The sequence below is a fragment of the Rhodamnia argentea genome, chromosome 7 (assembly GCF_020921035.1).
Source record: "Rhodamnia argentea isolate NSW1041297 chromosome 7, ASM2092103v1, whole genome shotgun sequence".
Classification (NCBI taxonomy): domain Eukaryota; kingdom Viridiplantae; phylum Streptophyta; class Magnoliopsida; order Myrtales; family Myrtaceae; genus Rhodamnia; species Rhodamnia argentea.
The window spans coordinates 15,072,580-15,099,811 of record NC_063156.1 but is presented as its reverse complement, the minus strand read 5'-3'; the positions used below and the strand labels follow the sequence as shown (position 1 = coordinate 15,099,811).

At 40.5% G+C, this 27,232-nt stretch overlaps 2 protein-coding genes across 2 annotated transcripts; one reads left to right on the top strand and one right to left on the bottom strand.

The window, feature by feature from the left end:
* Positions 1–9,546: 9,546 nt before the first annotated feature.
* Positions 9,547–10,330, bottom strand: LOC115743569. Its single transcript, XM_048282383.1, has one exon. The coding sequence runs from the start codon at positions 10,252–10,254 to the stop codon at positions 9,784–9,786; it is 471 nt and encodes a 156-aa protein (XP_048138340.1). The 5' UTR covers positions 10,255–10,330; the 3' UTR covers positions 9,547–9,783.
* A 3,911-nt stretch (positions 10,331–14,241) lies between these two features.
* LOC125315984 lies at positions 14,242–15,801 on the top strand. The gene has a single exon (XM_048282619.1). The coding sequence runs from the start codon at positions 14,242–14,244 to the stop codon at positions 15,799–15,801; it is 1,560 nt and encodes a 519-aa protein (XP_048138576.1).
* The last annotated feature ends 11,431 nt before the right edge of the window (positions 15,802–27,232 follow it).

The window sequence follows — 27,232 nt, the reverse complement described above, 5'->3', positions numbered from 1 at the left end:
GCTCCGATGCATATAATATTAATTAAATGGATTTAGTCCTAATAATTTATTGGCAGAGACATGCGAGTATGTATGTACATACACGCAATTTTTGCATGTAAATCTAAGTGTGACAAGCGATTGGAGCAGTGTAGGTAAGTAATAAATTTGGATAAGAGATGCAGCAAAATATAGTTTTCATAAAATAGGTGTGAAAAACGACCTTGTTGCACGGCAGGCTCACAGCTGGTCACTTTCATCGTGTCACCAATTCTGAACGACCGCGACAGGTGGCAGTAGCCCATGTTGCTGGTACTTCCAGGTGTAGTCAGTATCTACTAGTTGATGCTTCATCACTTTCGATCGACTACGTAAACTCCTGCTAGGTCACCGAAAATGGCGTCTCGGCAAGCGGAGGAGCCGGAGAGAAATGACTCACAAGCACAGCGAAAAGGGCAACATGACTAGTAGAGACCAGGCATGATAGGGTCGTTACTAGGCGCAGTCCACGGCACATACCAGAGTGCCAAGGAAGCGGTCGTGGGCAAAAATCTCGAGTCTGCTGCGGTGGCGGCGGATGAAGCAAAAGACGAGGAGGCCACATCAGAGAAAAGCAGCGAAGGAGATGAGGTGAGTGGTAAGATAACATATGCAAGGGGATACAAAGCAGACATCGCCAGGAGAGCCATGGGCTTGTTTGCCGGCAAGAAAGAGGAGGCCAAGGGAAGGGCTTCGGAGATTGTGGAAGCAGCAGCTACTTAGGTCAAATCGTCTTATCTCTTTCTCGGTCGCGTGATGATTCTTGGCATATAATTTGTTGATCAGTGTAATCACGAAATTCGACATAGAGATGCAGGGAAGGGAGAATGAAGCAGGGAAACACCAGCGAAAGAAAGCGGAAGGGCTCAAATTGAAGGCAAACGAATACGAGGAGGAAGAAGCTCGCATGGCGGAGATGGCTAAGGACTATGAAGTTGCAAGGTGTGGTTTTTAATACAATGACCATGTGAATTTTTTATTTCCGTTCATTATTTGTTGGGTTTTCAGCTGTAAATGAGGATGGTAAAATGCAAATTGAAACCGTCACGAATGTGGTTTGACAGGGTGAAGGCGGCCAAGTGCAACATCTTCGGCACGGTGGGAATTGTAACCGGAGCCTTGAAGGAAAAACTCATTCATCCCACGAACATCGTGAGCGAGACCATGGCGGCGCGCAAGCATGGCGGCGCACGGAGAAAGGATCCCACTAGCAAAACCGAAGAGGTGGTTGTGGTGGACGATAAGATCGAATAAACCTTACCGGCGGCTCTGAAAGCTTCGGTGCGGGTTAGGGAAACAACATCAAAGGACGACCCTGGACGTCGATAGAGTCCAAGAAACAGGTCTGTTCCGAGTGATTCGATCAAAGCTTTGCTGCAGGAGGAATAACTGAATAAGGGTGAGTTTTTCGAGAGATCTTATGTAAGATCTAAAGTTAGTGCCAAAGAATCCCAGGTGCAGTATTTTATTCACGCATTTGTATTGCTCTATGTTTAAATGTTAGAGACATCACAATATTAATTAAAACCGAAAATAATAAGAAAAAAACAAGAATTTTTGAATGAAATGAAATAAATAAAATAAAATAAAAGACATAGAAGTAGTACGCAGTAACGAAGTGACTTGTTAACCACGCTTTCCCTCCCTCAATAGAATGCTTCTTACCAAATGCCCTTCCTTCATTTGTTCAACCAACTGTATGGATTGATACGCCCTTGGAACTTATTACAGCCTTAGGGGGCGAAGCAAAGACCGTCTGGTGAAAAGGCCGTAGGCGCAAAGCGTCATTATTTTTCGTAAAATCAAGTCCACCATTCACTTTAAGGTTATGCCATCCCAATTCCAGCTATCCTTTAACTACATAGAATTATCCCAACGTCGAGCTATTTTTTCGCAGGACCTCTTCTATAGAATCGTCACCGCAATAGAGGTTAACCAATATCACAATCTTTTCGTTATTTTCGCGCAAAATGGATAATTTGATAAATATTTTTTTCTAAAAATGATCGCTTGTATTTGATTGAAATAACTAGTAAATGAAAAAATGTATCTAATATCGATAACAACTTGTGTCTAAACATTTCATAAATGATGAATTACGATGAGCGATCTAAGCAATTATTTTTTTATGAAAATATTTATCATATTATCTATTTTTTCGCGAATTGAACGAGGTATAAGAGTGTCACTATCCTTGCATCGAAACATAGATCCATCCACACTGTCGATATTGATTTTGAAATTTTGCTTGAATTGATCCTCTATCAGGGGCCTGAGTAAGCAAAAGCTGAAGGCTGCGTATCACAACGAGGCCCAGATCTAGTTTGACCAAGGCTAGGGCCGTGATGAGGGCTCGGCACATGGAGGCTTCTCTTCTCTTTGCCACTTCATTTCGGGGAAGATCCTCTTGCCATTCTTATGCTAGTCAACCAAAAATTCATCCCTCCTTAAGCGTCGCATGACCCACAGTACTACAACGAAAGATGGTCTTTGTTATTCAAATCGATTATTGCAGTTTTCTGACTATTAACATCTAAATTTTCGTCTACAAGCTCCAAAAAAGGTAAACATCCGAGATTTGAGAAACTCGATTACGACGTGGCCTGTTTCTCAACCACTATCAATAAAGTTTTTTCATGTGTATATAGTTTAATTATTATTTGTCTCAACATGAAGATAAAGCTCGTATTTGTGCAGATATAATTTGAGTTTTGTACAATTATTTTTTCCTATCAAATTAGTTCATTTTATTTAACTAAAGAAAAAGAATAATTAGTCTCGAAAATAAGTATACAAAAAAGAAATTATAATTTGAAGATAAAATGTTAGTTCCCTTCACCACATATATTCATTTTATTTTCTGTTGCACAATTATAAAAATGTCTTCATGTACGCTTGTTTATATCAATTAACCTTGTATCCAACACTGGTTTAAAATAATTTAGTCCCATTAAGGGAAATTTGTTGTAAAAGTAAACGGCGATATTTGGAATCAACTCAGAAACATAAAACCAACTTGAAATATGAGAGAAGAGATAAGAGAGAAGTGGGGAGCAAATGTTAACTCTTTTTCATTGTATCAACAAGTTTACAAAAACCTCTATTTATAGGCTAAAGGGTATATTACATTGGGAGAGGGAAAACCGCTCATGGAATGTGAAAGGTGCAACATCAATCCATATCAATGTACATCAATGTATATCAATGTATTTGTAACATATATTGGAAGAGGAAATGGTGAAAGGTGAAGCATCCACCTATGATTAATATATTTATAACACTCCTCTTGGATGTTCACCTTTTTATTATACACTGTTTAAATTGTCTAATTAAAAACCTTGCCAAGAAAAACCCAGTAGGACAAAAAACTCGGCGAAGGGAAAACGAGTACAGTGTGTATAATACTCCCTCTTATTGTAATAGTCATTGCACGTAGGCTGCCTCATTAAAAACCTTTGGCAAGTAAAAACCCTATGGGAAAAAAAAACTTACAAAGTGAAAAAGAGTACAGCCATAAACCTTCTAGGTTCCATCCTTCGAGGATGGTTAATTCGCTCCCCCTGATTGAAGTAGTCACCTAAGTTGACACATCCCTATTCCATATATAAGTTTTTCAAATGTGGAAGTAGGTAGGGATTTAGTGAACAAATCTGCAAGATTGTCACTAGAGCGAATTTGATGAATATCTATTTCACCTTTTTCTTGAAATTCATGTGGATAAAATAACTTAGGTGAAATATGTTTAGTTCATTCACTTTTGACAAATCCATCACGCACTTGTGCAATGCAAGCCGCATTATCCTCAAAAAGTATAGTGGGGGCATCATAAACCGAGGATAAACCACATGAATCTTGAATGTGGTGTATCAAAGTTCTTAACCAAACACATTCTTTAGCAGTTTCAAATAATGTAATAATCTCATAATGATTTGAGGAAGTAGCAACTACACTTTGTTTTACTGACTTTCATGAAACTGTCGTACCTTCACAGAGGAACACATAACTAGTCTGTGACTTGGCATTATGAGGATCAAACAAATAGCCAGCATTTGAATATCCCACCAATGTTAAATCTTTGTTTCTTTGGTAAAATAAATCAAGATCAACAGTTCCTTGAAGGTAACGTAGAATATGTTTAACGTCATTCCAATGTCTTCGGGTTGGATTGGCACTGTGTTAGCTATAACATTTACTGCAAATGCAATATCGTGTCCGGTGTAATTTGCAAGATATAACAGTGCTCCTATGGCGCTAAGGTAAGGAACTTCGGGTCCCAACCTATCCTCGTTTTCCTCTTTAAGCCTAAATGGGTCTTTGTCCACTTTAAGTGAACGTACCACCATTGGTGTGCTGAGAGGATGAGATTTATCCATATAAAATGTCTCCAATATCCTTTTTGTATAATTAGACTGGTGCAATAAAACTCCTTCCGGGAGGTGCTCGATCTGCAGGCCAAGACAATACTTGGTTTGACCCAAGTCTTTCATTCAAATTCCTTCTTTAGGCAAGAACGAGCTTCTTCGAGCTATTTTGGGGTTCCAATTATATTTAGGTCATCCACATATACGGATATGATGGCAAAGCCATTTGATAACCTTTTTATGAACACACAAGGATATATTACATTATTTACATATCCTTGCTTCAGGAGGTAATCACTTAACCGATTGTACCACATACGACCTAATTGTTTAAGACCATATAATGATCTTTGCAATTTGATACTGTACATGTTGCGATTTTCATTCTTTCCCATCGGGGGAATTGAAAATCCTTCGGGGATTTTCATATATAAATCGATGTCAAGTGACCCATATAAATATGCAGTCACAACATCCATTAGTTGCATATCTAGATTCATACTTACTGTCATGATGATCAAATAACGGAACGTAATATTATCCATTACGGGAGAATAAGTGACATCAAAGTCTATACCAGGTCTCTGCAAAAACCTTTGGGCAACTAGTCTCGCTTTATATCTTACCACCTCATTATTTTCATTGTATTTTCTTACAAACACCCATTTATATCCAATAGTGATAACATCTTTGGGTGTTCGGACAACGAGTTCAAAAACACAACGTTTATTAAGCAAGTCTAGTTCTGCCTTAATTGCCTCCTTCCATGTATTCCAATCTGAACGCTTTTGGCATTCAAGAATGGATTTTGGTTCTGGATCGAGATTATCTTTTGAGACAATCAACACTACTGAGGAGGCAAATGAGTCGTAAACGACAATTGTAATTCTATCATATCTCACTCCCGCGTTCATATAATTTACTGCAACCGTTATATTAACATCAACCAAATCCTCATCGTTTCCCAAATCAATAGGATTTGGTCGTTCCGTATTTCTGGAATTGTTATTTGGGGTAGTTGCACTAATTTCACCGGGATTGTTTTCCTTTGCATGAGGCGCATTGGGTGACTAAATGTTTTTTTCTTTTCTGTGGATTTATGTCTTTAGCCCCTGTGGGTCGTCCACGCTTTCGGCGTTGAATAGGCTCATCAGACATTTTTTGTCTCAAGGGGATCTCCACTCTATGTGGTGCGTTTTCTGCAGGAATATGGGACTTAGTCACCCCTTTGTGATCAGTAAATGCATCCGGCAGTTTACTTGCTAAATGTTGCAAGTCAATAATCTTTTGAATTTTTAAGTTCAATCATGCTTGTACGTGGATCAAGGTAATTCAATTGGATCTTCCTTCCGGAAAATTTCACGGCATTCTTTAAGCTTCAGGCTTTCTTCCCCTAATGCCGGAAAATGTGCCTCATCAAATATACAATCAACGAACCGGCCAGTAAACAAGTCGCCCGTATGGGGCTCCAAGTATTTTATAATAGATGAAGATTCATATCCCACATAAATACCAAGTCGACTTTGAGGCCCCATTTTGGAACGCTATGGAGGTGGTATATGAACATATACGGCACAACCAAATATTCGCAGATGGGAAACATTAGGTTCACATCCACGTACAAGTTGAATCCGGAAGTATTCATGACATGCAATGGGTCGAATTCTAATCAATGATGCAGCATGCAATATCGCATGTCCCTATAAACTAAAGGGTAATTTAGCCCTCAACAGCAACGGACTAGCAATCATTCTCGGGCGTTTGATTAAAGATTCTGCTAAGCCGTTACGTGTATGAGTATGTCGCACAGGATACTCCATATCTATCCCAATAGCCATACAATAGTCATCAAAGGCTTTAGATGTAAATTCACCAGCATTATCTAAGCGGATTTTCTGGATCGGGTAATCGGGGAATTATGCACGTAATTTAATTAGCTGAGTGAGTAATTTTACAAAAGCCATATTACGTGTTGACAACGGGTCAACGTATGTCCATCGCGTTGAAGCATCAATCGGGACTATGAAGTACCCGAAAGGTCCACATGCAAGGTGGATAGGCCCACATATATCTCCTTGAATTCTATGCAAAAATGTAGGAGATTCCACCCTTACTTTAGTATGAGATGGCCGTATAATTAATTTACCTTCAGCGCACAAATCACATACATAATCAGTAGGTGAAGGGAGCCCACGATTTGTTAATGCATGTCCAACTGAATGTGTTAATATTCGGCGCATCATATTCGACCCGGGGTGACCTAAACGGTCATGCCATAATTGAAAACCTTGTGAGTTTATGAACTTCGGGTTCATCGCAACATGTTTATTACTCACATTTATGTAAGTATAATATAACTCGGAGGAGAATGATGGTAACTTTTCCATAATTTGTTTTACGTATCCACCCATCTGAGTTAGATACAAGTATTCTTTACCACCTTCGGTCTCGGTTTCAATGTGAAACCCATTGGAACGAATATCTTTAAAGCTGAGTAGGTTCCTTTTAGATCGTGGACAAAATAAAGCATCATTAATAAAAATTTCTGTGCCCATTGGTAATATTACACGAGCTCTTCCGGAGCTTGTAATTATGTTACTATCGCCCGAAATAGTGGTAATATTCCCTTCGCATTTTTTTAATGCCTCAAAGAACTTCCTCTCTTGGAGGATAGTATGTGTAGTACCACTGTCTACAAGACAAAGAATACCATTGTTCTCCTCGAGATAATTTCTCAGCATCATTGATAACTAACATAAAAGAATAAGAAATGAAATTATAATATTAAATGTGAATATTATTCAAAAACTAAGAGAATACATGTGAATAAATATAAACTTATATATATTGCTTAATCTAAATCCAAAAAATGATTAATATCAAAAGATGTATTGTCAAAAGATGATTCTTTATCCTCCATAAAGGGCTTGGTTGCAACATTGGCTTTCCTTTTTCTCTCATCTTGTTCCCTTTGATAGAGGTCAACCAGGTGCTTTGGGGTGAGACAAGTGCGAGACCAATGGCCTGTAGAACCACATTTATGACAAATATTGGCACCGACCTGGTTAGGTACTTCTGGACCTTCTTTTCTTTGTGGAACACGTTTAGGTCCTTGTGAACCTCTATCTCGGCTCTTATAAGGTTGATTTTTCAAGTTACGCCCTTTGCCCTTCCAATGCCGGTGACTCTTGTTTTTATGATGTGCGACATGTGCTTCAGGCACAAGTGCGGATTCAGTAAAACGGGAATTATGATTTTGCATCAACAACTGGTTGTGCTTTTACGCTACAAGTAGTGCAGAAATTAATTCTGAATGCTTTGAATAATTCTTTGCCCTATATTGCTACTGGAGTACAAGGTTATTGGCATGGAATGTAGATAATGTTTTTTCCAACAATTCGGTCTGCGTGATCTGCTGGCCACAGAGTCTTAATTATGATACAATTTGCTGAATAGCAGAATTATATTCTGCTACGGACTTAAAGTCCCGAAAGCGTAAATTGATCCATTGAAACTTGGCATGAGGAAGGACCACTTCTTGTTGATGATCAAAGCGAACCTTCGGGGATTGCCATAGAATTGCAGGGTCCTCCTCGGTTAGATACTTGGCCTTTAAATCTTCATGTAAATGGTGGCGAATGAAGATAAGAGTCTTAGCCTTCTGGGCCGAGGTATTATTAGATTCCGAGAGAATAGATCGACTAAGATCTAATGATGTTAAGTGTATATTCACAGCAAAAACCCATGTTAGATAATTACTTCCGGTAATATCTAACGTTGCAAACTCTCTCTTGGTAATGTTTGACATACTTAAAAAGAAAATGTAGAGATGTTAGATAATGAAGAGGTAAAGATGAGTTACCTCGAGTGATATCCAAGATTCTAACCGGTTCGTGCTGATAACGTATTGTAAAAGTAAACGACGATCTTTGGAATCAACTCAGAAACATAAAACCAACTTGAAATATGAGAGAAGAGATAAGAGAGAAGTGGGGAGCAAATGTTAACTCTTTTTAATTGCATCAACAAGTTTACAAAAGCCTCTATTTATAGGCTAGAGGGTATATTACATTGGGAGAGGAAAAACCGCTCATGGAATGTGAAAGGTGCAACATCAATCCATATCAATGTACATCAATGTATATCAATGTATTTGTAACATACATTGGAAGAGAAAATGGTGAAATGTGAAGTATCCACCTATGATTAATATATTTATAACAAAATTACTTTTGTTATAACATCTAATACGATATGGGAGATTAAAACATATCTTCTAAAGAAGAACTTGGATTCCGTCATCAGCTCCTTGTAAAAGTAAAATTTGGATATCGTAACATGCAAAATTCAAATGAAAAATGTGATATTAATATATAATCTGACAAGACACGTTGAATGAGAGTACATTTTTCATATCATTAATATGGACAAAAAGTCATCAGAAATGCCACAACTTATCTTCGACACTCATTTTAATGTCAAAATATTTTTTTTTCAAATAATGTAGATACTAACCTTTCTGAAAAACAATCATTTAAATTTCAGTTCCGATCTATTTGAACGAAAATCCGACATAATATTATTCGATTAAAATAAGAAGCCAACATGGCTCGCCTAAGCCCAATCAGCAATAAAAATGAAAAAGCTAAAAGTTCAAACAAAATATTTAAGAATAAGCTAAAAAAGAAAAAAAAAGAAAGGGTGAAGAATAGGCGGTGAAGGCAGCCGCCGCCCCACCTTCGCTAGCAAGATTGTGAATAGACAGCGGGACTGGTGCGGTTCTCTAGCCTTTCTCTCTCTTTTAACCTATTTTTACATTTAATAAAATTTATATTGAGCTTGTATTAAAAAATAATTTTTAGCTTATTTTTATATTTAATTAATTTTTTTATTTTTAGCTTAGTTTCAAGTATAGAAAACAACGCAAAGTGAATACTTTAAAAAACCCATATAATTTATCTGATTGAAATTTCTTCAATTTAAAACTTAAGTACTTTATTTTTTATCCAACTTAATACTTGAACGAGTCGAAAAAAATTATAATATTAAAATTTTTTTCATACACAAATTTTAACCATTAAAGTTACTTTTTATACCCTAGATAAATATTATATCTCACCAGAGTAATTCATCTAAAAGAAAACAATGACATGGAGATAACCTTTTATACTATGCTGAAACTTTCAATTTTCTCTCGGATAACGATTGGCCTGTTTTGGACACAGCAAAAGCAAATCCAATATCCTCGTGCCAATCGAAGACACTAGCAAAATGAAACATTACATCATAAGAGGAATCCCAAAGACATTACTTAAGAACATAAGATGGGATTAGTGGAGAATGTTAACGTTAATTGTTAAAACATATACAATCCCAGTCTCTAATGGCAGCTATAGGCTCATTCTCAATCCTCATGTTGGTCCACCTGCAAGCGAGAATCAACGTCGACCCTAGCCACCCCAACCTCGCGAGCCTTGGGCACCTCCACCTCCCCCACCACCAGCTCGGCCACCTCCCCGTCCTCCCCTCGCGTCGCCTTCTCCTCCGCTTCCTCGTCCACGTAGTTCGGGTCCCTCTCATCGATGGCCGGCGGCGTCGGAGCCAGCTCGCTCTCTGCCGGGTCCTCTGGCCCCTCCCACGTGTACTTGCCGCCGTGGCCGGACTTGGGCGGCAGGCGGCTGATGCCGCCAAGGCCGTCGGCAGGATGGCGCTCCATCCGCTGCACGCCCTTGTCCATCAGCTTCCTCTCGATGTGCTTGAGGGTGTCCACGCTGTGAGCCTCCACCTCCACCTTCTCCACCCTCTTCTTGCCTTCCTCGTCACGGGTCACGACGGGGAGCGTCGTGGTATCTTTCCTGTTGTCGACACGCTTCATGATCTTGTCGGTGATCGGAAGAAGAAGCCAAGCTTAATAAGGGTTTGTGTGTTTTTGGACGGAAAATGGTCTATGAGTCGGTGAAACGTCTAGGAAGGTCTGAGCGTATTTATATAGGTGGGAAAAGTAGAGGACTTGGGTCGCTAGAAGGTGCTGGAGAGTGACGAAGTATGACATGGGCAAAAGATGGTGCTCGAAATGTCCAGGACTTCACCCGGAAACTAAAAATAAAAAACATAAAAATGTTATGGGCTACATGAATTTTTTTTTTTTTTTGGGGGTCATTTGGTAGGCTACATGATTAAAGACCCCGAAACCAATTTCTTGGATAAATATTAATTTGATTCTTAAACTTTTGCTCCTTGTGTTCAGTTTAGTCATTGTGCAATTTAAGTAGCTCCCAATTTGGTGTTTTCATTAATCAAGCTGATCATATTGATACTGATGTGTCAATCCAATCAATTCGTATTGTACAATTTCTATAAGCATCCCCAAATAGAAAACTGCAAGATGTGCACAGAAATCGAGTGTAATTTTCTAATTAAGTTGAAATTAAGTGGCGCATAAAATTAGCTGAGAAACCTCGCAATCATATTATGTTTTTCCATACCACGCAATAGTATGATCATTTTAGATATAATTCAAGTTGGACATTAGTATTAGACTATCAATTAGATTGGCATGCTTCGCTAACACTTTACGTGGTTGCTACTAGTTTGGAAATATTCCATAAACACAAGAAAGCATAACCAAAAAATGATGGGCAGTTTGCTCTAATCAAAGTATTTCAAACGATATACTTTCTTGTTAAGCTTGTGATGAGTCGAGATCCATTTAACTTTGGTAACCTAACCTACTCATTGCCCCCATACCGCTTATGGGCCTCGCAGTCGATTAACCAAAGAGGTCCACCATCATTATTGTAGGCTTTGCCAGAAAAAATAAAACCAGTCTTTCAGGTTGGGCTCCAACCTAATTGTTGGAGAAACCAATAACTGAGTTCTAATAAATTAGCTTAACATAAAAATATAATCAATTAGTTTAATAAAACTCATTAATTTATTAGCTATTGAGAGAATAGTAACAAAATGTTTGCGTGTCTTGCGCATTCGTGAGACGTGTGTTTTGCGTACTCACATAGTCGTGCCTATTAATTTTTCGCTCTTATTGTCACCGAAAATTTTACATTTAATGTGACATATGTAAAGTTTTTCAGAAATTTATAAAATTAGACATGGAAAAAACATTCGAACTCTTCACAAAATGTGAACATCTAGAATAATTCTTCCTATTATTCAAAGCGCGAAGACATGTTTTTGTTATGTTCCCCACTATGCACGGCTTCTCTTCCCTTTTGTTGTTGTTCCAGTTTGGCTACAAACATTTCTGTTTAGGTTGTCGCAAACAAGAAATCTCACTCACTGTGCCCGATCCTATCGTCGCATCTCGTCGCCATGAATACTATTACGTCGAAAAATGGAACAACTACTCTATTTGTATCGAAATTTGACCTTTCGGATTCAAGAAAAGCCAAAGGGCAAAAGCAAGATGACCCAACATAAAAAAAATAGAGGAGGTCAAGATCAACTCAAAGCTTTGCTTCTCGGTGTCACCGCTCCTCCCAGCAATTTCAGAATTAACAAGTGCAAAAATTACCGCATATTCCTCTAATCATTGAGCAAGGAGAGAGTAAAAACAAAAATCTCACAGCAGGACCCCAAAAACATCAAGAGTCCTCCATGTGACCCTGGATAAGTTGAGATCATCAACGCCTGCTCATTGAAAAGAACTATGCGAGCTTACTCAACAGCAAAGGTCCCCAATGCATAATCCAAGTCGATCTAGAAGTTGCAATGAGTTATCTCAAACATGACGTTTCTAATCGTCTTGTCCCGCTCGCACACTCAAATCGAGGCTCTTCGATGTAGGTTTTGTACTTTGGCGTAATTTCGGCGGATTACATGCTTTACGCGGAGAAAATTTGCGGCGCTTCGTCCTTCGCTGCCGGATTGCGTGTGAATGCCTCTCGTGATTCAATGATTTGTAGTCAATTAGGTGAGGTTTAGGATTTTAATCACGCCATTTTAGGTCTCTTATAATTGTTTAGGTTTGTCTGTATTTTAATAAGATGGCTTCTCGAAGTCTGCATGTAAGAATCAATTTAGTACCAACTACCTCAATATTTGAGTTGGTGTGTATTTGTTTCTATGGAGTTAGAGACTTCCGTTAACTGTAGTTGCATGTATTTTGAATGGGCAAATCCAAAAATAAAAGAATAGGTCTTTGGCGACTCCGGACAGGAAATATCCATGCAAACAGGAGAATTTACCGCTTGAATTTGATAGTATTATAAAAACACAAACCGTGCCGAAATTTAATCGATTGAAAAGTGCAATTGTTGCAAAAGAACCAAACGTAAACAAACCCCACTGGAATTTAAACGATGACAAAGCTCGACCACGTAATGATACTACGGTGGAATTTAATCGTCGACGCAATACCCATGATAGAGATACACGCCAGAATTCAATCAACGACCCGAATCAAAATATTACAACTAAAGAAAATAAAGTGCGGTACATGAAAGTAAAAGTAAAGATAGTAAATTTGATTGATTTGGAGAGTATGACGCTGCCCACAATCGATGTTTATCGACGGAGGTTACAAAAAGAAGTTACCAGTAAGGGTTACAAAAACGATTATCGGCAGTTTCTTCCACTCAACTACCTTGCGGTTTCCTCGGCTCTACTACCTTAACAGTTACTTTATCCCACTACGTTGATGGTTGTATCGGAGATTGTCGACTTCACTTTTTGTCGATTCATCATGTTGTTGATAATTCTACTCATAAACGATCAAAGTCTGCTCTCATCGATTAAGTCTATCACATATCCGAGAATAACAAAAAATCGGTCTGTTCTTTGTGTGCGAACAATACTGTACCATTTGTGGATCACCTAACAAAATCCAAGGTGCAAATAACACGGATCATAACAGCAAGGGAAGCAAAAATGCGACGTGAATAACAGTTGAGGCTGACTTTTTCTATTTTCTTTCCGTATATACATATAAATAGAGCAAAAGAATAAAAAATAAGATTAACGGCTAGTAGTTTAAGAGACGGTTCCAGCCCACCGCGGCCATTGGGGTCGCGGTGTGAACCGTGGGAGGAGGAGGACGGCATATTAAAGCGTCGTGGAAACGACAGAACCACGACAAGTACATTTCATCACGATTGTACTTGTGTTTGTTTCTCGCATGTGTTGTTAGCTTAACACCGGGAGATCCGAATGCGAAATCGCAGAGCAGAGGATAAACCCCAAATAATCCCCTCTGATCTGATCCTTCCTCGATCAGAATGACTTTCGTCCTCGCCCCTCTTTTGTACCCATTCCCTCTCCCCCTCTTTTCTTATCTGGCATGCCAGCCTTATTTCACTGCCGGCTTCACTTCTCTACCTCTCCCCTTCTGTTGCTTCATGTTACTCCATTTGGACGACGATCTGGTTAGCTTTACGAGTCAGCAGTGAGTGCTCTCTTCTTCTTCACGCGCTCTTCTGCATGTTGTTTGCTTGCGATGCTGTTTTAGTTTCTGGGTTAACGTTGTTGTCTTGGATATGGATATATATCATCAGAGAAATGTCTTAGAGAAACAAGCGTGTCGGTATTGCTTCGCCTGGTCTAGAGGAGAGTGTTGGTTCAGTAGAGTTTCGTTTGTGATTCTTGATTGTGCCACTCTTTCGAAGTAGTTTCTCTGGGAAAGTTGGCATCTTGGATGAGGTAGGTTTAATTGTCTCTTTTGCGCATTAGATATTTGGTTCAACGTCTAAAAAGATTGTGGCTTTGATGGAGTTGCAGTTTTAGCATTTTCCTGCTGTTATCTGATTTGGTTGGATTTTCGTATGGGTGCAGGAAATAAGAAGCCTGTCGAAATTACTAGCTGCATATTGGGTACTTTCCTCTGCTCGGTCCTGCTGTGAGCGTTTCGATGGGAGGCGAAAGTGCGACCGAGTCCTGGTTGGGCAATCTCTGGCGGGGCTCGCGGTACAAGGCGCAAGTGCACGAGAAAGCCACGATTGGGATTTTGTCTTCCGAGGTCGTGAGCGTAATGTCTAAAGTGGTTAAGATATGGCACTGCTTGAGCGATGTCGAGCTTCTTCGGTTGAGGGAAGAGATGGCGAGGTCCGCGGGCATCAGGAAGCTTGTATCAGAAGATGATGGCTACCTCATGAATCTCGTGGAGGATGAGATCATCGACAATTTCGTGTACGTGGCCAGGGCGGTGGTCAGGCTCGCGAGGAGGTGTGCTGACCCTGTGTACCACCAAATCGGAAGCTTCTTCGACGGCCCGATAAGCAACTACGTCAAGTGGTTCGGTTGGGAGTACAAGTGGAAGAAGATGGACAGGAGAGTGAAGAAAATGGAAAGGTTTATCACGGTCATGCTGCAGCTGACCCAAGAGCAGGAGGTGCTGGCGGAGCTTCAACTGACGGTTCGGAGGATGAAGGCCAATCCCCAGTCGGACCGCGTCAAACTGTTCGAGTGCCAGCAGAAGGCGATGTGGCAGATTCAGGTGGTGCGAAATCTCCGCGAACTGTCTCCTTGTAACAGAACTTATGACTATACAGTCCGGCTCCTCGCCAGATCACTCTTCACGATTCTTGAGAAAATGATACATGCCTTTGGGGGTGACCAAGATAAGTTTGAATTAGAGGAAATCCATCCCACTTGTTTTTCCAGGAGCCACTCCCTTTCTGCTCTGATGCAATCTTCGGTTCATTCATCTGCTTCCAGCCTCGATCTGTTCTATATGTCGCTGTGTTCAGACAAGGATAGAGCAAACAAAAAGGAACACCAAATTCATCAGCAGTCTCGTTACATTGGGCCTTTCAAAGGGTGCATGAACGTGGAAACCGATTCTCCCCTTGTCGATGGTTATTGCGGAACAGCTATGGTTGAGTCGACCAGAGCGACAAGCGTGTCTGGAAATGATTTCAGAATAATTGACCACAAAGATGTGAAGGCGTTGATCGTGAGCAACAGAATTTACTCTAAGCTCGCATCTTTCTACGCGACGTACGGGTGCTTAATCACCCGTCCTCAGACACTTGGCCATGCCGCCTTGGCTGTGCACTATGCTAATGTGATTGTTCTAATCGAGAAGCTAGCGTCTTCACCTCACTCGATCAGCCTCGACATGAGAGACGACCTCTATCACATGTTGCCAGCTTCCGTTAGAACGGGTCTGAGGGCCAGGCTAAGGTCGCACGCCAAGATGGTGCATGACAGCGCAATCGTGGAGAAATGGAGGACGACGGTGGAGCAGATCCTGGAATGGCTAGCTCCGCTTGCCCACAGCACAGTAAAATGGCAATCCGAGCAGAGCTTCGAGAAGCGGAACCGTGATTCTGGGGCGAACGTGCTTCTGGTACAGACGCTGTACTTCGCGGACCAACCAAAAACCGAGGTAGCCATTGTAGAACTTCTGGTGGGTCTGAACAATGTCTGCAGGATCGGCAGAGCGAAAGTGAGTACTGAGAGGTTTTAATCCAGAGACTAAATGCGGCACTTATACTTGCAAGAAGTTAATCTGCACACTCGGGTCAAATGTTGACTTTTCAACACATAAAACATGTTTCTATAATGGGTTGACTAGGACTCCATTTCTTCTGTGTTGTGAAAGTCCCCCGAACTCATGAAACGGAGCTTATTTGTGCTACTACGTATTAACATTGATTGTATTAACGACAGATTAAAGTCTTACCCTACGAAAATGTCGAAACCACCAATCTTACATGACCAATCTCGATGGTTTTAGATACATGTTACGTCTTGTCATTTACTCAATTTCTAGCCTAGGAAATAACTAGAAAGTAGAAACCATGGAGGATAATCCAAAACTGCCTTCTCGGGTATTATTTCAAAGATGGAGCTTCTATAGTGGTATCCCAACCTTCTCCTCTCATGTCCACAGTCTTGGGAGTCAAACCATCACCGAGATCCCAATTTCATGCATGGTTCAGGTGGGGAATGTGTTTTGAGTGGATAATATTAGGATGTGGATGTATGATAGATGACGAGCACCATCAAGACTTGAAGTATAAGTCACCCCGTCAAGAATAAAGGACTTCTAGATAGGAGAAATTTACTACCGATGCCTAAAAGAAAAGCACCAACAAAGGATCAAAGACTTCTTAGTTCATCATTAAAGAAGAATCTACCGACCAAGGATAAAAAATCGGGATGGAATTTTGTTCTCTTGAGGAAAATATCATATACTCATCATATTCATGTCTTGTCATTTTTGTCTTATAAACAATATCGCACTACTATTCATGAAGTGGTTCTACTAAATAAAAGAAAAGGACATTGGAATCCTAACAACTGAAATAACTATTGGAGTATTCACATAAAGAAGACTCTTGAAAACAACACTATAATAACGACTCATAAAATCTAAGACTTAAGACTCACAAAAACTAGGAATCAAGACGCTCAATAATTAGGACTGAATGCATTTAATTATGATTAGATGCTAACTTGACTTGGTCTTCCAAATTAGTGCATTGGCCTTGGAAACCGAATTGTCACCTTGGAAGATGAACAAACGAAGATGAAAATTGATCAGAACAACCTCTAATTGCTAGGTAATTGATTAGGAGCCTCAAAATCGATAATAAACTTGCAAATTAATATGTTGGTAGTCGATCAACAACCATGAAATCAATAAATATTCTTGCGTGTCGACAACTAGCTCGTAGAATTGATATTTTTAAACTTGGACCAATCGAATCAAACTCTAACTGAAATTAGTCTTTGGTTGCCATACTAAGGATTGATCTGGATTAGTCGACGAAGTCTGAATTGAACTTGAGAGTTGATTGATAGAACCTAATGCTTCCATATCAAATTTCTCATGTTATTTGAGACTTGACCTTAAATCTAATAGCGCTTCATCTTCGATATAAGGAGAAAGATCTCGCGCATTGAATGTTGCCGAGATGCTATAATCTCATTTATTGAAAGGAACAGAACTTCAACAAATTTCTCGAATGACCTTTTCAACAAACTAGATAATGCATCAATTTCGTGCTGATATAGATCTTCAAAACATGTAGAAAAATTGAAAATGCATCATACATACTTTGGCAATTGATGAACAATTCCATGGAGATTGCATAGGGGATTGAAGTTTGAACTTTCAAACTTGCTTTCTTGACAAAAGTGCTGGCAACAAAGTAAGTATTCCGGCTTTTCTTCTTCAATTTGCTTGGAGATAATTGCATTCTTGTCAGATGCATTGACAAAAACCATCTTGCATCATCTACAAAATACGCTAGAGGTTTTTTGGCTTGGATAAGAAGAGCCTTGATACCGACTCCATTAGTTTCACATTCAACTTCAAATACTTTATGAAAAACATGAAGGGCAAGGACAGGATTCTGTACACACAAATTTTTGTTGACAATTAAATGCACATTTCAATTGAATAATAAAAAAAAAAAAAAGGAGAAGAAGAAAAATTAGCAATAAAAGGCTAATAAAAAGGCTCAGCCCATTATTCATCGGCCCATTCGCACAATCCAAAAACTGGCCCATGACGCTTAAGCTTCAATTTACTTCTTTATCTTTGAGTAAAAAAGAACAAATTCAGCCCACATTAGGGCCTGGCCTCTGGTCTCTTATTCCCACGCGCAAGGCGACGTCACAACAAATTTCTCTCTCTTGCTCCTTCTCTCTCTTCTAATTAATTTCAAATTCCATATACATATGTTCATTTTTTGCTTTCTTGGCGGATAAGTAGCACCGACATGGACACGCGACATAGTAGCCGACACGCCATTTTTTAAAAATAGAGAACTTTGACATGTTGAAATACATTGTGTTTAAATATATTATATAAATAGAGTAAACTATAAAAATAAAGAATTTACAAAAAGAGCTCTTATAATGAAAAAGAAACTTCCTGCCATGGGCAATCCCGTAATTGGACCCAAAATCTAGCCACTCAAAAAAATAATAAATTAAAAAGAAAATTAAATTTGCAAGTGGACCCCACCAATTTTGTAGGAAAATTAAATTGGATGGTAGGTGAGATAACCTCCTCCTCTACTGACTCCTTCTTCCCCAAATTACCCACTTTCAATAATCTTTTGTTGAGATCTTCGCACGAGTTTCGATGCAAGCATTCATTTCCATTTTATCCAACCCCAAGTCACAAAATAATAATAATAATAATAATAAAGAATTGAAGAAAAAAATTAAAAAGAAAAGGAGTAAACTCTCAATCTCGTCATCCTCCTCTTCACTCACCCCAAAACCCTCGCTTTGAACTCTCTAGAACCTCCCCCCTCCCAACGCCATGTAAATTTCTCCGCCTTCGGATTTGCTCGCTTCTTGATGCCACGGATTCAGCTCTCGTGAATCGTCTCACTTCGCGATCCGTGTTGCAGCTCGCAGCCCCACTGTCCCCTCTTGGGTAAGCTTCAACGATCCTAAGCAACCATCCTCCTTCTCCTCCTAGATTTGCTTCACTTCTTTCCACCATGCTACCGAGCTCTATAGCCCATGGATTCGTCGTTTCTTCTATGTCAGCCCCAGGATTTGCCTACCCTTTATGTCTACGCTATTTTGGCAAGATCTCGACCCCAACACCACCTCGCTGTTGTTGGGAAGCCGATGAAGCATGTGAAGAGTTGGGTCATGGCTAACCTCACCGACTTGCGTGTCACTTGTGACAACCGAATTTTCTACCTAGTTAGATTAAGAAGCAAGAATAACAATTGTCGACCTTAGAGTACTCAAGATGGTGAACTAGGGATCAATTAATCTAGTGGTGGATTATTTAACTTTGGTGGTCGATGGGCGTAGCAATAGTAAAGTGTTAGAAGATACAATAATCGCTCCCGGCCTAGCAGCACCCTCGGCAGCTTCATCTTCACCATCAATATCCATAAGTTACTCTTTGCCGCCGGCATCACTAGTTATGAAGATAATCTTTCTTATGATCTATGATCAGACCATAATCCATTCAATCTTCTTCTTTTCTTTCTCTTTTCTCCTTTTTTATTGAATTTTCCTCTTCTCATGAATGTGACATTCTAAATTTTGACACTTTTCGAAGCTTATGAATGAATGAAATGTCTATTGATGTATTTCAATTAAATCTCGCTCAGACTTGATCGCTCTTGAGATAACTAACCAAAAGGAGAAGGCTAATTAGGATTTAAGTACGTGGGAAAAGTACACTAGAAGTGCCATAACTTTTGTACAACGTTCACTTTAGTGCCATAAATTTCAAAATGTTCACTTGAGTGCCATAACTTTTAAAAATAGTACACTTGAGTGTTAGCGCTTATGTGGACGCTAGAAAAGATGACGTGGATGCCAAAAAAGCTGATGTGGCACCGACGAACCAATTTTTTGAATATTTTAATGTACATGTGGAAATTTTCATTAGTTTTTATTTTTTTATAGATTTTATTTTTCTAGGTTTTTTTAATTATTGAATATTTTCAAGAAAAAAGAAGGGAAAAACCAGTGTTTTCTTCATGGTGGCCGATGAGGGTTGCCTCCGGCCACCACCGGCCGACCCGAGGGCCAGGGTGGGCTCGCCCCAAGTCGGCGATGCCACGACGGCTGTCGTGGCCTTAGCCACCGCAGGCAAGGGTCATCGCTTAGGGCCGGGGTCGACTTGCCCTCGGTCAACGGGACCATCGCGACCTCGGCTACCTCGAGGGGCCTTTGGCTAGCGGGGAAGCGACGGCCTCACCCATATTTGGCGAGAACTTCGCGTCCTCGCCTGCGGCGGCCGAGGCCGCAACGGCCTTCACCCGGGGCCGTCGCGGCCTTCCCGCCCCAAGGCGAGTCGACCCGGCCCCTTGGCAAGCTGCCGGGTGGTCGGTGGCAACCCTCGCCGACCACCACCAAGAAATCTAAGGGTTTTTTTTTTTGAAATATTAAATAACTAAAATCAAAATAAAAACATTAAAATGAATAAAAAATTAAAGAGAGTTTCAGAAAATATTGAAAAATGTAAAGAAAATCCACGTGGCACTGATAAATTAATAAAATAATAGTGAAAAGTCCATGTCAGCTTTTTTGGTAAAAATAGCACTCGGGTGAATGTTTTTGCTTCGATATGGTACTCAAGTGAACGTTTTGAAAGTTATGGCACTCAAATGAACACCGTACAAAAGTTATGGCACTCTAGTGTACTTTTGCCTAAGTACGTGGACTAAGGAACTCAGTCATGGGCTAACACTTTGATCATAAAGATTGCTAAGGGAATATTTTGGGCCATCAAAGGCCGATCTAAGATTGATCTTAGAATAATTTTCCAGCGTTATACCAATGGCTCACGGGTGATTCCGTTTGGCTATCGTATGATTTGCAAATTAACCTAAACCGATTCCAGGCGATCGCGTTCTTTAGAACTAGCCATTGACCCTCGCAATTAAATGAAAACCAATGTCGCCATGGCTCAAATAACTCTTAAATGTGACATTAATCACGATTCGATAAGCGTAACTCCTAAGAGCCGCCCGTTAGTTTGAGGTGTCTTGAAATCACCATTCAAGGATTTTGAGCGTGAATTGGACTTTGAAACTAGTTGTCGGATATTTGAGGATTTCAACAATAAAATTTTAGAGGTCGCCTCATTGAGATCAATTAGGTTTGTGGTTCGTCCCTTGGGAGTTAGAAAAATCGAATTTCGGACCAGAAGTGTCAAGTTACCTTCCTCCCCAGCGAATGCTCATTCCTCTAGTTTAGAACAAGGGCAAGATGGTCTTTAGTTTGATTCTATGTTGGCCGAAATTATGAGGGGTATGTTAGTCCAAGTGCTCTTAATTTATGGACAAAAGACAAGAGAAGACCAAAGTCAAATCCCCTTCAACAACTCTCACTATTCCTCAATTATTCAATTCACTAACCCATCCATCTAGTCACCCAATTTATCGCTCCATCAAACCTAATCATTCAAGAGCCACATCCATGTCAATCAAGGGAAAACCCCTCCAACCACCCCTCTAGCTCACTTCTCTTCTTGGATGAAACCCCGGAACCACCTCCCTCTTCCTCACTCCTCCGAAACCGAACTCTCTCTCTCTCTCTCTCTCTCTCTCTCGGAACTCTCCCTTTCTCACTCAACTGCTCGAAATAGTCCCTATCACCGTCCGTTTTTCAGGGATCTTTGCCCCCGTCTGTGGTTAGAATCAGGCGAGCCACCCACCATTGACAAGCTTTATCTCTTACCGTTCCATAGAGTACTCATAAACCCATATCCGCCTAGCCGTTTGTCCCGTAGAGCCGTTTGAAGTAGCGAAGGTCACCGACCCGTTTGATTCCGACCCGAGAAGCTCTAAGTTGGATTTCGAGCTTGTTTCACCAGAATCTTTTGCACTGTTTAGGGAAAATCAAGATCTAGTTGCTACTTTTAGAGGAGTTTGCTTGCTTGGTTGACTTAGTAAGTTATTCTTGAAACTTAATTAGGATGTTTGGTTACTAAGGGACCAAGTTTGAGCTTAATATTAAGTGAATGCATGGCTGATTTTGTGAGAAATATCGAGAGACCCGAATCTGTCCGTTTTGAGATTAAGTGCTTGATAACTTATTCTTGCTTGGAAATCATATTTTTAGGCTTAATCCATGTTAATTCAAGGCTGTAAATTAATGAACTTGGGTTATCGTAACAAGGATTAGGCATTACTAGCTTGAACGGGCTTGATTAAGGACCGTGACAACTCGTATGCACGTTTGCGTGTTCTTGATTAAATTGCTGAGATAAGTCGCCTTAGTTGGCCATGAGAACCGAATGCTTGAGAAGTCCTTTTTAGCCTTGGATATGTACCTTAATAGCTAATTAATCGCTTGAATTGATAAGCCATGAATTGATTGAATCGAATACCTTGATTTGGCGATGAACCGCTTGCTATGAGATGAGCTTGCTTGTGTTTATAATCTTGATTTCTTAATAAATAATGGTATGGCCAATGCATTGTACAACGGGTGTTTGATCCCGATTGACCTAACAAGGTCTTGCGGGTCAAGAGTCAATATACAACCAAATCATCTCGAGGGCTGTAAGAATCAAGAGTCGTTATATTTGACCAAACCATCTCAAGGTCCGGACGTGAGAGTCCTATATACAACCGTATCATCTTGATAGCGCGGGGTATCGAGAATCGATACGATGACCAAATCATCTCGCAGCTCGGGAAGAGCGTTGAAGAAAAGATCCGGTTAATGGAAATGGAATTGAGAATGAAATTGCCTCATGAGTTCTATTTTGCCTCAAGTGTCCGATTGTTTGAATTGTCTGTTTCAAGTACGAAGCCTAGAATTGGTCCGGAATTGTGACCGATTGAGAGCGCCCGAATTGTCTGAGATGCCTAAATTGCCATGTCTTGCCATTTGTCTTACTTTTGATATGTCGAAGCTTTATTTTCCAAACTTTTTTTTTATAAGTGTTTAGAGATACTGGCAGCTTGGTTTAGGTTTAGAGTTAGCTTACAAAGATGTATTCTCATCCCGTCGTGGGACCAACCTTTTTTAGATCCTAAACCCTAACTTGATAATCATGCCTCCGCAACATTTTGGAGTGCCGATTGATATTTCCTTGTCGGTAACTGATTACCATGTAGGTGAAAATAAGTCCTACTTAAGAAAAGGAAGTGTAGTTTGGGTTGACGAATGAGGCGACCATTAGAAGTGCCACTATTTTAAAGCTTGGTTCTATCAAGACGGAGATAATGAGTACGGATCATTGAGGAGTTATGACATCCCGAGAAGTGTGATCCCTAGATGGTGTAACCCTATGCCTCTTGATGCGAAGTATTCAATTCTATTGCCGAGCTTGTAACTAGCCAACCGAACCCCCCAAATCCTACTAAGGATGGTGAAGTCGAGGAACCCTTCGATGTTGACGTTGAACTTGGAGAACCTTTTGAGCTCGAGCCATGGGAGGAGGAATAGTTTGATTTCCCATCGGATTTGGAATACGATCCTAAGGAAGAGGAGGATGAGGCCAAAGGCCCTATGGACTTGGAGTCGAAAGAACAAAAGGGATCTTTTTCTATTTTCGAATGAAAAAAAAATCGATTGAATTAGAGAATAGAAATCAAGAAGAAAAAGAATCCGCAAGTCAAGATAATCTTGAATCAAATGCACAAAATCAAGCGAATCTTGGATCACTTCTCTCAAACCAAGAAAAAGATAAATGCCTCCGTCGAGTACGACCCAATGGCAAACGAGGACTTTTCCGATGATGGCGAGCCTGGCCTTTAGGCGTGATTGTGACACCCACCTTTTGGGTTACATCCTAGGTTAGAAGGGTTAGACTTGGGTTAGTGTTTCCTTTTGATCTTATGTGTCCCTATCCTTGAACGCAATGTGTTGTATTCCCCGCTTAAGTCCGAAGTGTAAAACCGGTTTAACGTTACGTTAGGTATTGTTATTGTTCTTCCTTAGTCATATGTTTTTATTGCATGGAGTTTTGTTATGCTTCCACCTGTGCATTTCATATCGCGTTTGAGATGTTCGCCGTTGGATCCCGGGAACTTGTGAAATGGAAGGGTATTGGTGGGATGTTAGAGAGCCTAAAGGGTTCGGGACGTGACATCCCCGTCCGAAGTGGTATTAAAGCAAGGTCAGCTCTATCCAAGTTGATTGAGACTAGGGGATTCACTAGAGTTAGGCACGATACGCATGACATGTGAATTGGCGTTTGTGATTGGCATTCTTAATCAGTATCACTTTGGAGTTATTAAAGGTAATAGAACTTCGTACTTGGCATTGAATGTTGCTTGGTTGTTGTCTATCTAATGAATGGATAGCTTGTTGTGGTTGTACTAAGTGTCGGATGCGTCCGGACTTGAGGTGTGAATGTAAATCTCTGGGTGTGGTACTTCTATTTGCTTGTTGAGAATTATTTACCTTGGTTATGAATGCTGCTGTGGTAGTAGCTTAAAACTGCTAGACTTAAGTAGATGACTTAGGTCTCTGATTCCCGAATGCAATTATAGTGGTTTAGGTGCGGTAAGTTATAGCGAGGATGAGCAATCGGGATAAGAGTACCAAAGGAGCGTCTAGCTCAAGAACACCAATGGGCGAGGATCCGAGGGTTGACGAAGTTTTGAGAGTGTTAGAGGAAATTGGAAATCTAATGGACAGGCAGGCTCAAGCTGCTAAGGTCGCTGCTATAGCCACTAATGTGGCTAATGGGAATAACGGAAATGGCAATAGGGGTGATCATGGTGATGGGAACGGAAACTGCCGGATGAGCCAACTAGTGAAATAGTTTCCGAAGTTGAAGCCCACCAAGTTTGATAGCAAATAGGATCTCGAGATGGCCCTTCGTTGGATTGAAGGGCTGGAGGAAGCCTTAAAAGTTTTGGGATGTATTGAAGCCGAAAAGGTAACCCTAGCTATGTACCAACTGGAAGGTACTATTAATGATTGGTGGAAGGCTACCAAAGGAAGAGTTTTCCTAGAAGGTACAGTGCCTAATTGGAAGGCCTTCTTTGAGGTGTTCAATGAGAAGTATTTCTCGGAGACTGCTCAAGAACAAAAGATGGTGGAATTTCGGTAGCTCCGTCAAAATCGGATGACGATAGATCAATAGAAGGCAGAGTTCTCAATGTTGTTGAAGTATGCTCCAATGATGGTAGAGAACCCTCTAGATAGGGCAAGGAGATTTCGGGATGGACTGAGGCCGAAACTCCACGATCGATTGATATTGTTAAATTTGAGGAATTACGATGAACTGTATGAGCGAGACTAGATAGTCGAAAGAGACATGAAAGAAAGAGCAACCGCTTCTAGATCGTGGTTTGCTCCTGTTAGGGATAATCACAATTTTGGCAAGAGGCTTATGGTGATCAACATGCGGTTCGTCCCTCTAGTTAAGAAGAATGCCGGAAAGCCTGCTTATTAGAGTAACTTGGTATTGTCGCCTCGTAGAAGAAAGCACGAAAATGGACCCTATCCAAGCCGGACAGGAGCGTGCTTCAAATGTGGCCAGCTTGGCCATCGTACAAAACAGTGTGGATAGCAGACGGCGGGACCTCGGTATCAACCGCTGCAACCCCAACTAGGACTACAAGGTGGAGCCGCCCTACGTACTAACATGAATAGGCCGCCAGTTCAAGGGCGAGTATATATTGTAGCGCGCAATGAGGCCGAGAATGGGCCTGGTGTGGTCATAGGTACAGTTACATTAAGTGATCATGCTAACTATGCTTTCTTTGATCTTGGAATATCGCATTCTTTCGTATATGTTCGGTTTGCTGATTTGACCGAATTGGAATTGAAACTGTTGGATGTGATATTGCATGTTACCACCCCTCTAAAGGATAAAGTGTTGGTTTCGTTAGGATGTTTTGGACTGTGGTAGCAGGGTGATTTAATTGTAAAATAATGATTAGTGGTAGTGAAAGAAACTACACTTGGCTGTTTTGACTATGAACGACTTTGATGTTATAATCGGGATGAATTGGTTGCGTAAGCAAATGGCAGTTTTGGATTGTGGTAGCGGGGTAATCCAAATCCATCCGATTGGTCACCCTAGATATGAATTTGTAGGGAGTCGAGGAGGAATCTCGATCTCTTTAATCTCATCGCTTGAGGTGACTAAGTTATTGGACGAAGGATGCTGAGCCTATCTAGCTGTAATAGTTGATCCGACGATCGAGGAACCGAAGCTGGAAGATATAACTATGGTATGCGACTTTCCCGATGTCTTTCCTTAGGAATTACCAGGATTGCTACCTGATAGAGAAATAAAATTCATGATTGAACTAGCTCATGGGACGGAACCGATCTCAAAAGCACCCTATGGGATGTCCTTATTAGAGTTGAAGGAGCTAAAGGTTCAAATGCAAGAATTTTTGGACAGAGGATTCATTCATCCGAGCAAGTCTCCTTGGGGAGCGCCGGTGTTATTCGTGAGGAAAAAGGACAGGTCTTTACGTTTGTGCATCGACTATAGGCAATTGAATCAAGTGACCATAAAGAACAAGTATCCGTTGCCAAGAATAGATTACTTGTTTGATCGGTTGCAAGGAGCGTCTGTGTTTTCTAAGATCGACTTGAGGAAGGGTTATCATCAGCTAAGGATTAAGAAGGAAGATATATCGAAGTCAGCTTTTCGGACAAGATATGAGCATTATGAGTTTATAGTTATGCCATTTGGATTTATTAATGCCCCACCTGCTTTCATGGATGTGATGCATCGAGTATTTAAGGAGTTTCTGGATCAATTCGTTATCGTTTTCATTGATGACATTTTAATCTACTTGAGTAGCTATGAGGAACATGAGTAGCATCCGGATATAGTTCTACGGACGTTAAGAGAACACTCACTTTACACTAAGTTTAGTAAGTGCGAGTTTTTGCTCAATAAAGAAATGTTTCTTGGACATGTGATCTCTGGTAGTGGAATCTCGGTAGACCCCTTGAAGATCGAAGCGATTACGTATTGGCCAAGACCGATATCAATTACCAAAGTTTGAAGTTTTCCGGGATTGGCAGGTTATTACAAATGCTTCCTAGAAAAGTTCTCCTCGATAACTACCCCTCTAACAAAGTTTGAGGAAGAAGGATACGCGGTTCAAATGGACGGATAAGTACGAAAGGAGTTTTCAAGAGCTTAAGCATAGGTTGACAACCGCACCGGTATTAACCATACCTTCTGGTCCCGGAGGATTTGAGATCTATAGCGACATATCGCTAAAGAGATTAGGATGTGTCTTAATGCAGCATGGAAGAGTTGTTGCTTATGCATCACGAAAGTTAAGACCACATAAGATGAATTACCCAACGTACGACTTGGAGCTTGTCGCGATTATATTTACGTTGAAGATTTGGAGGCACTATTTGTGTGGGGAAAGGTTTTAGATCTATACCGACCATTAGAGCTTGAAATATTTATTTTCCCAAAAGGAACTGAACATGAGGCAATGTCGATGGATGGAGTTGCT

Bases quoted from the DNA above. Each gene is read 5' to 3' on its own strand.
- LOC115743569 (XM_048282383.1), bottom strand. From the start codon at position 10,254: ATGAAGCGTGTCGACAACAGGAAAGATACCACGACGCTCCCCGTCGTG.
- LOC125315984 (XM_048282619.1), top strand. From the start codon at position 14,242: ATGGGAGGCGAAAGTGCGACCGAGTCCTGGTTGGGCAATCTCTGGCGG.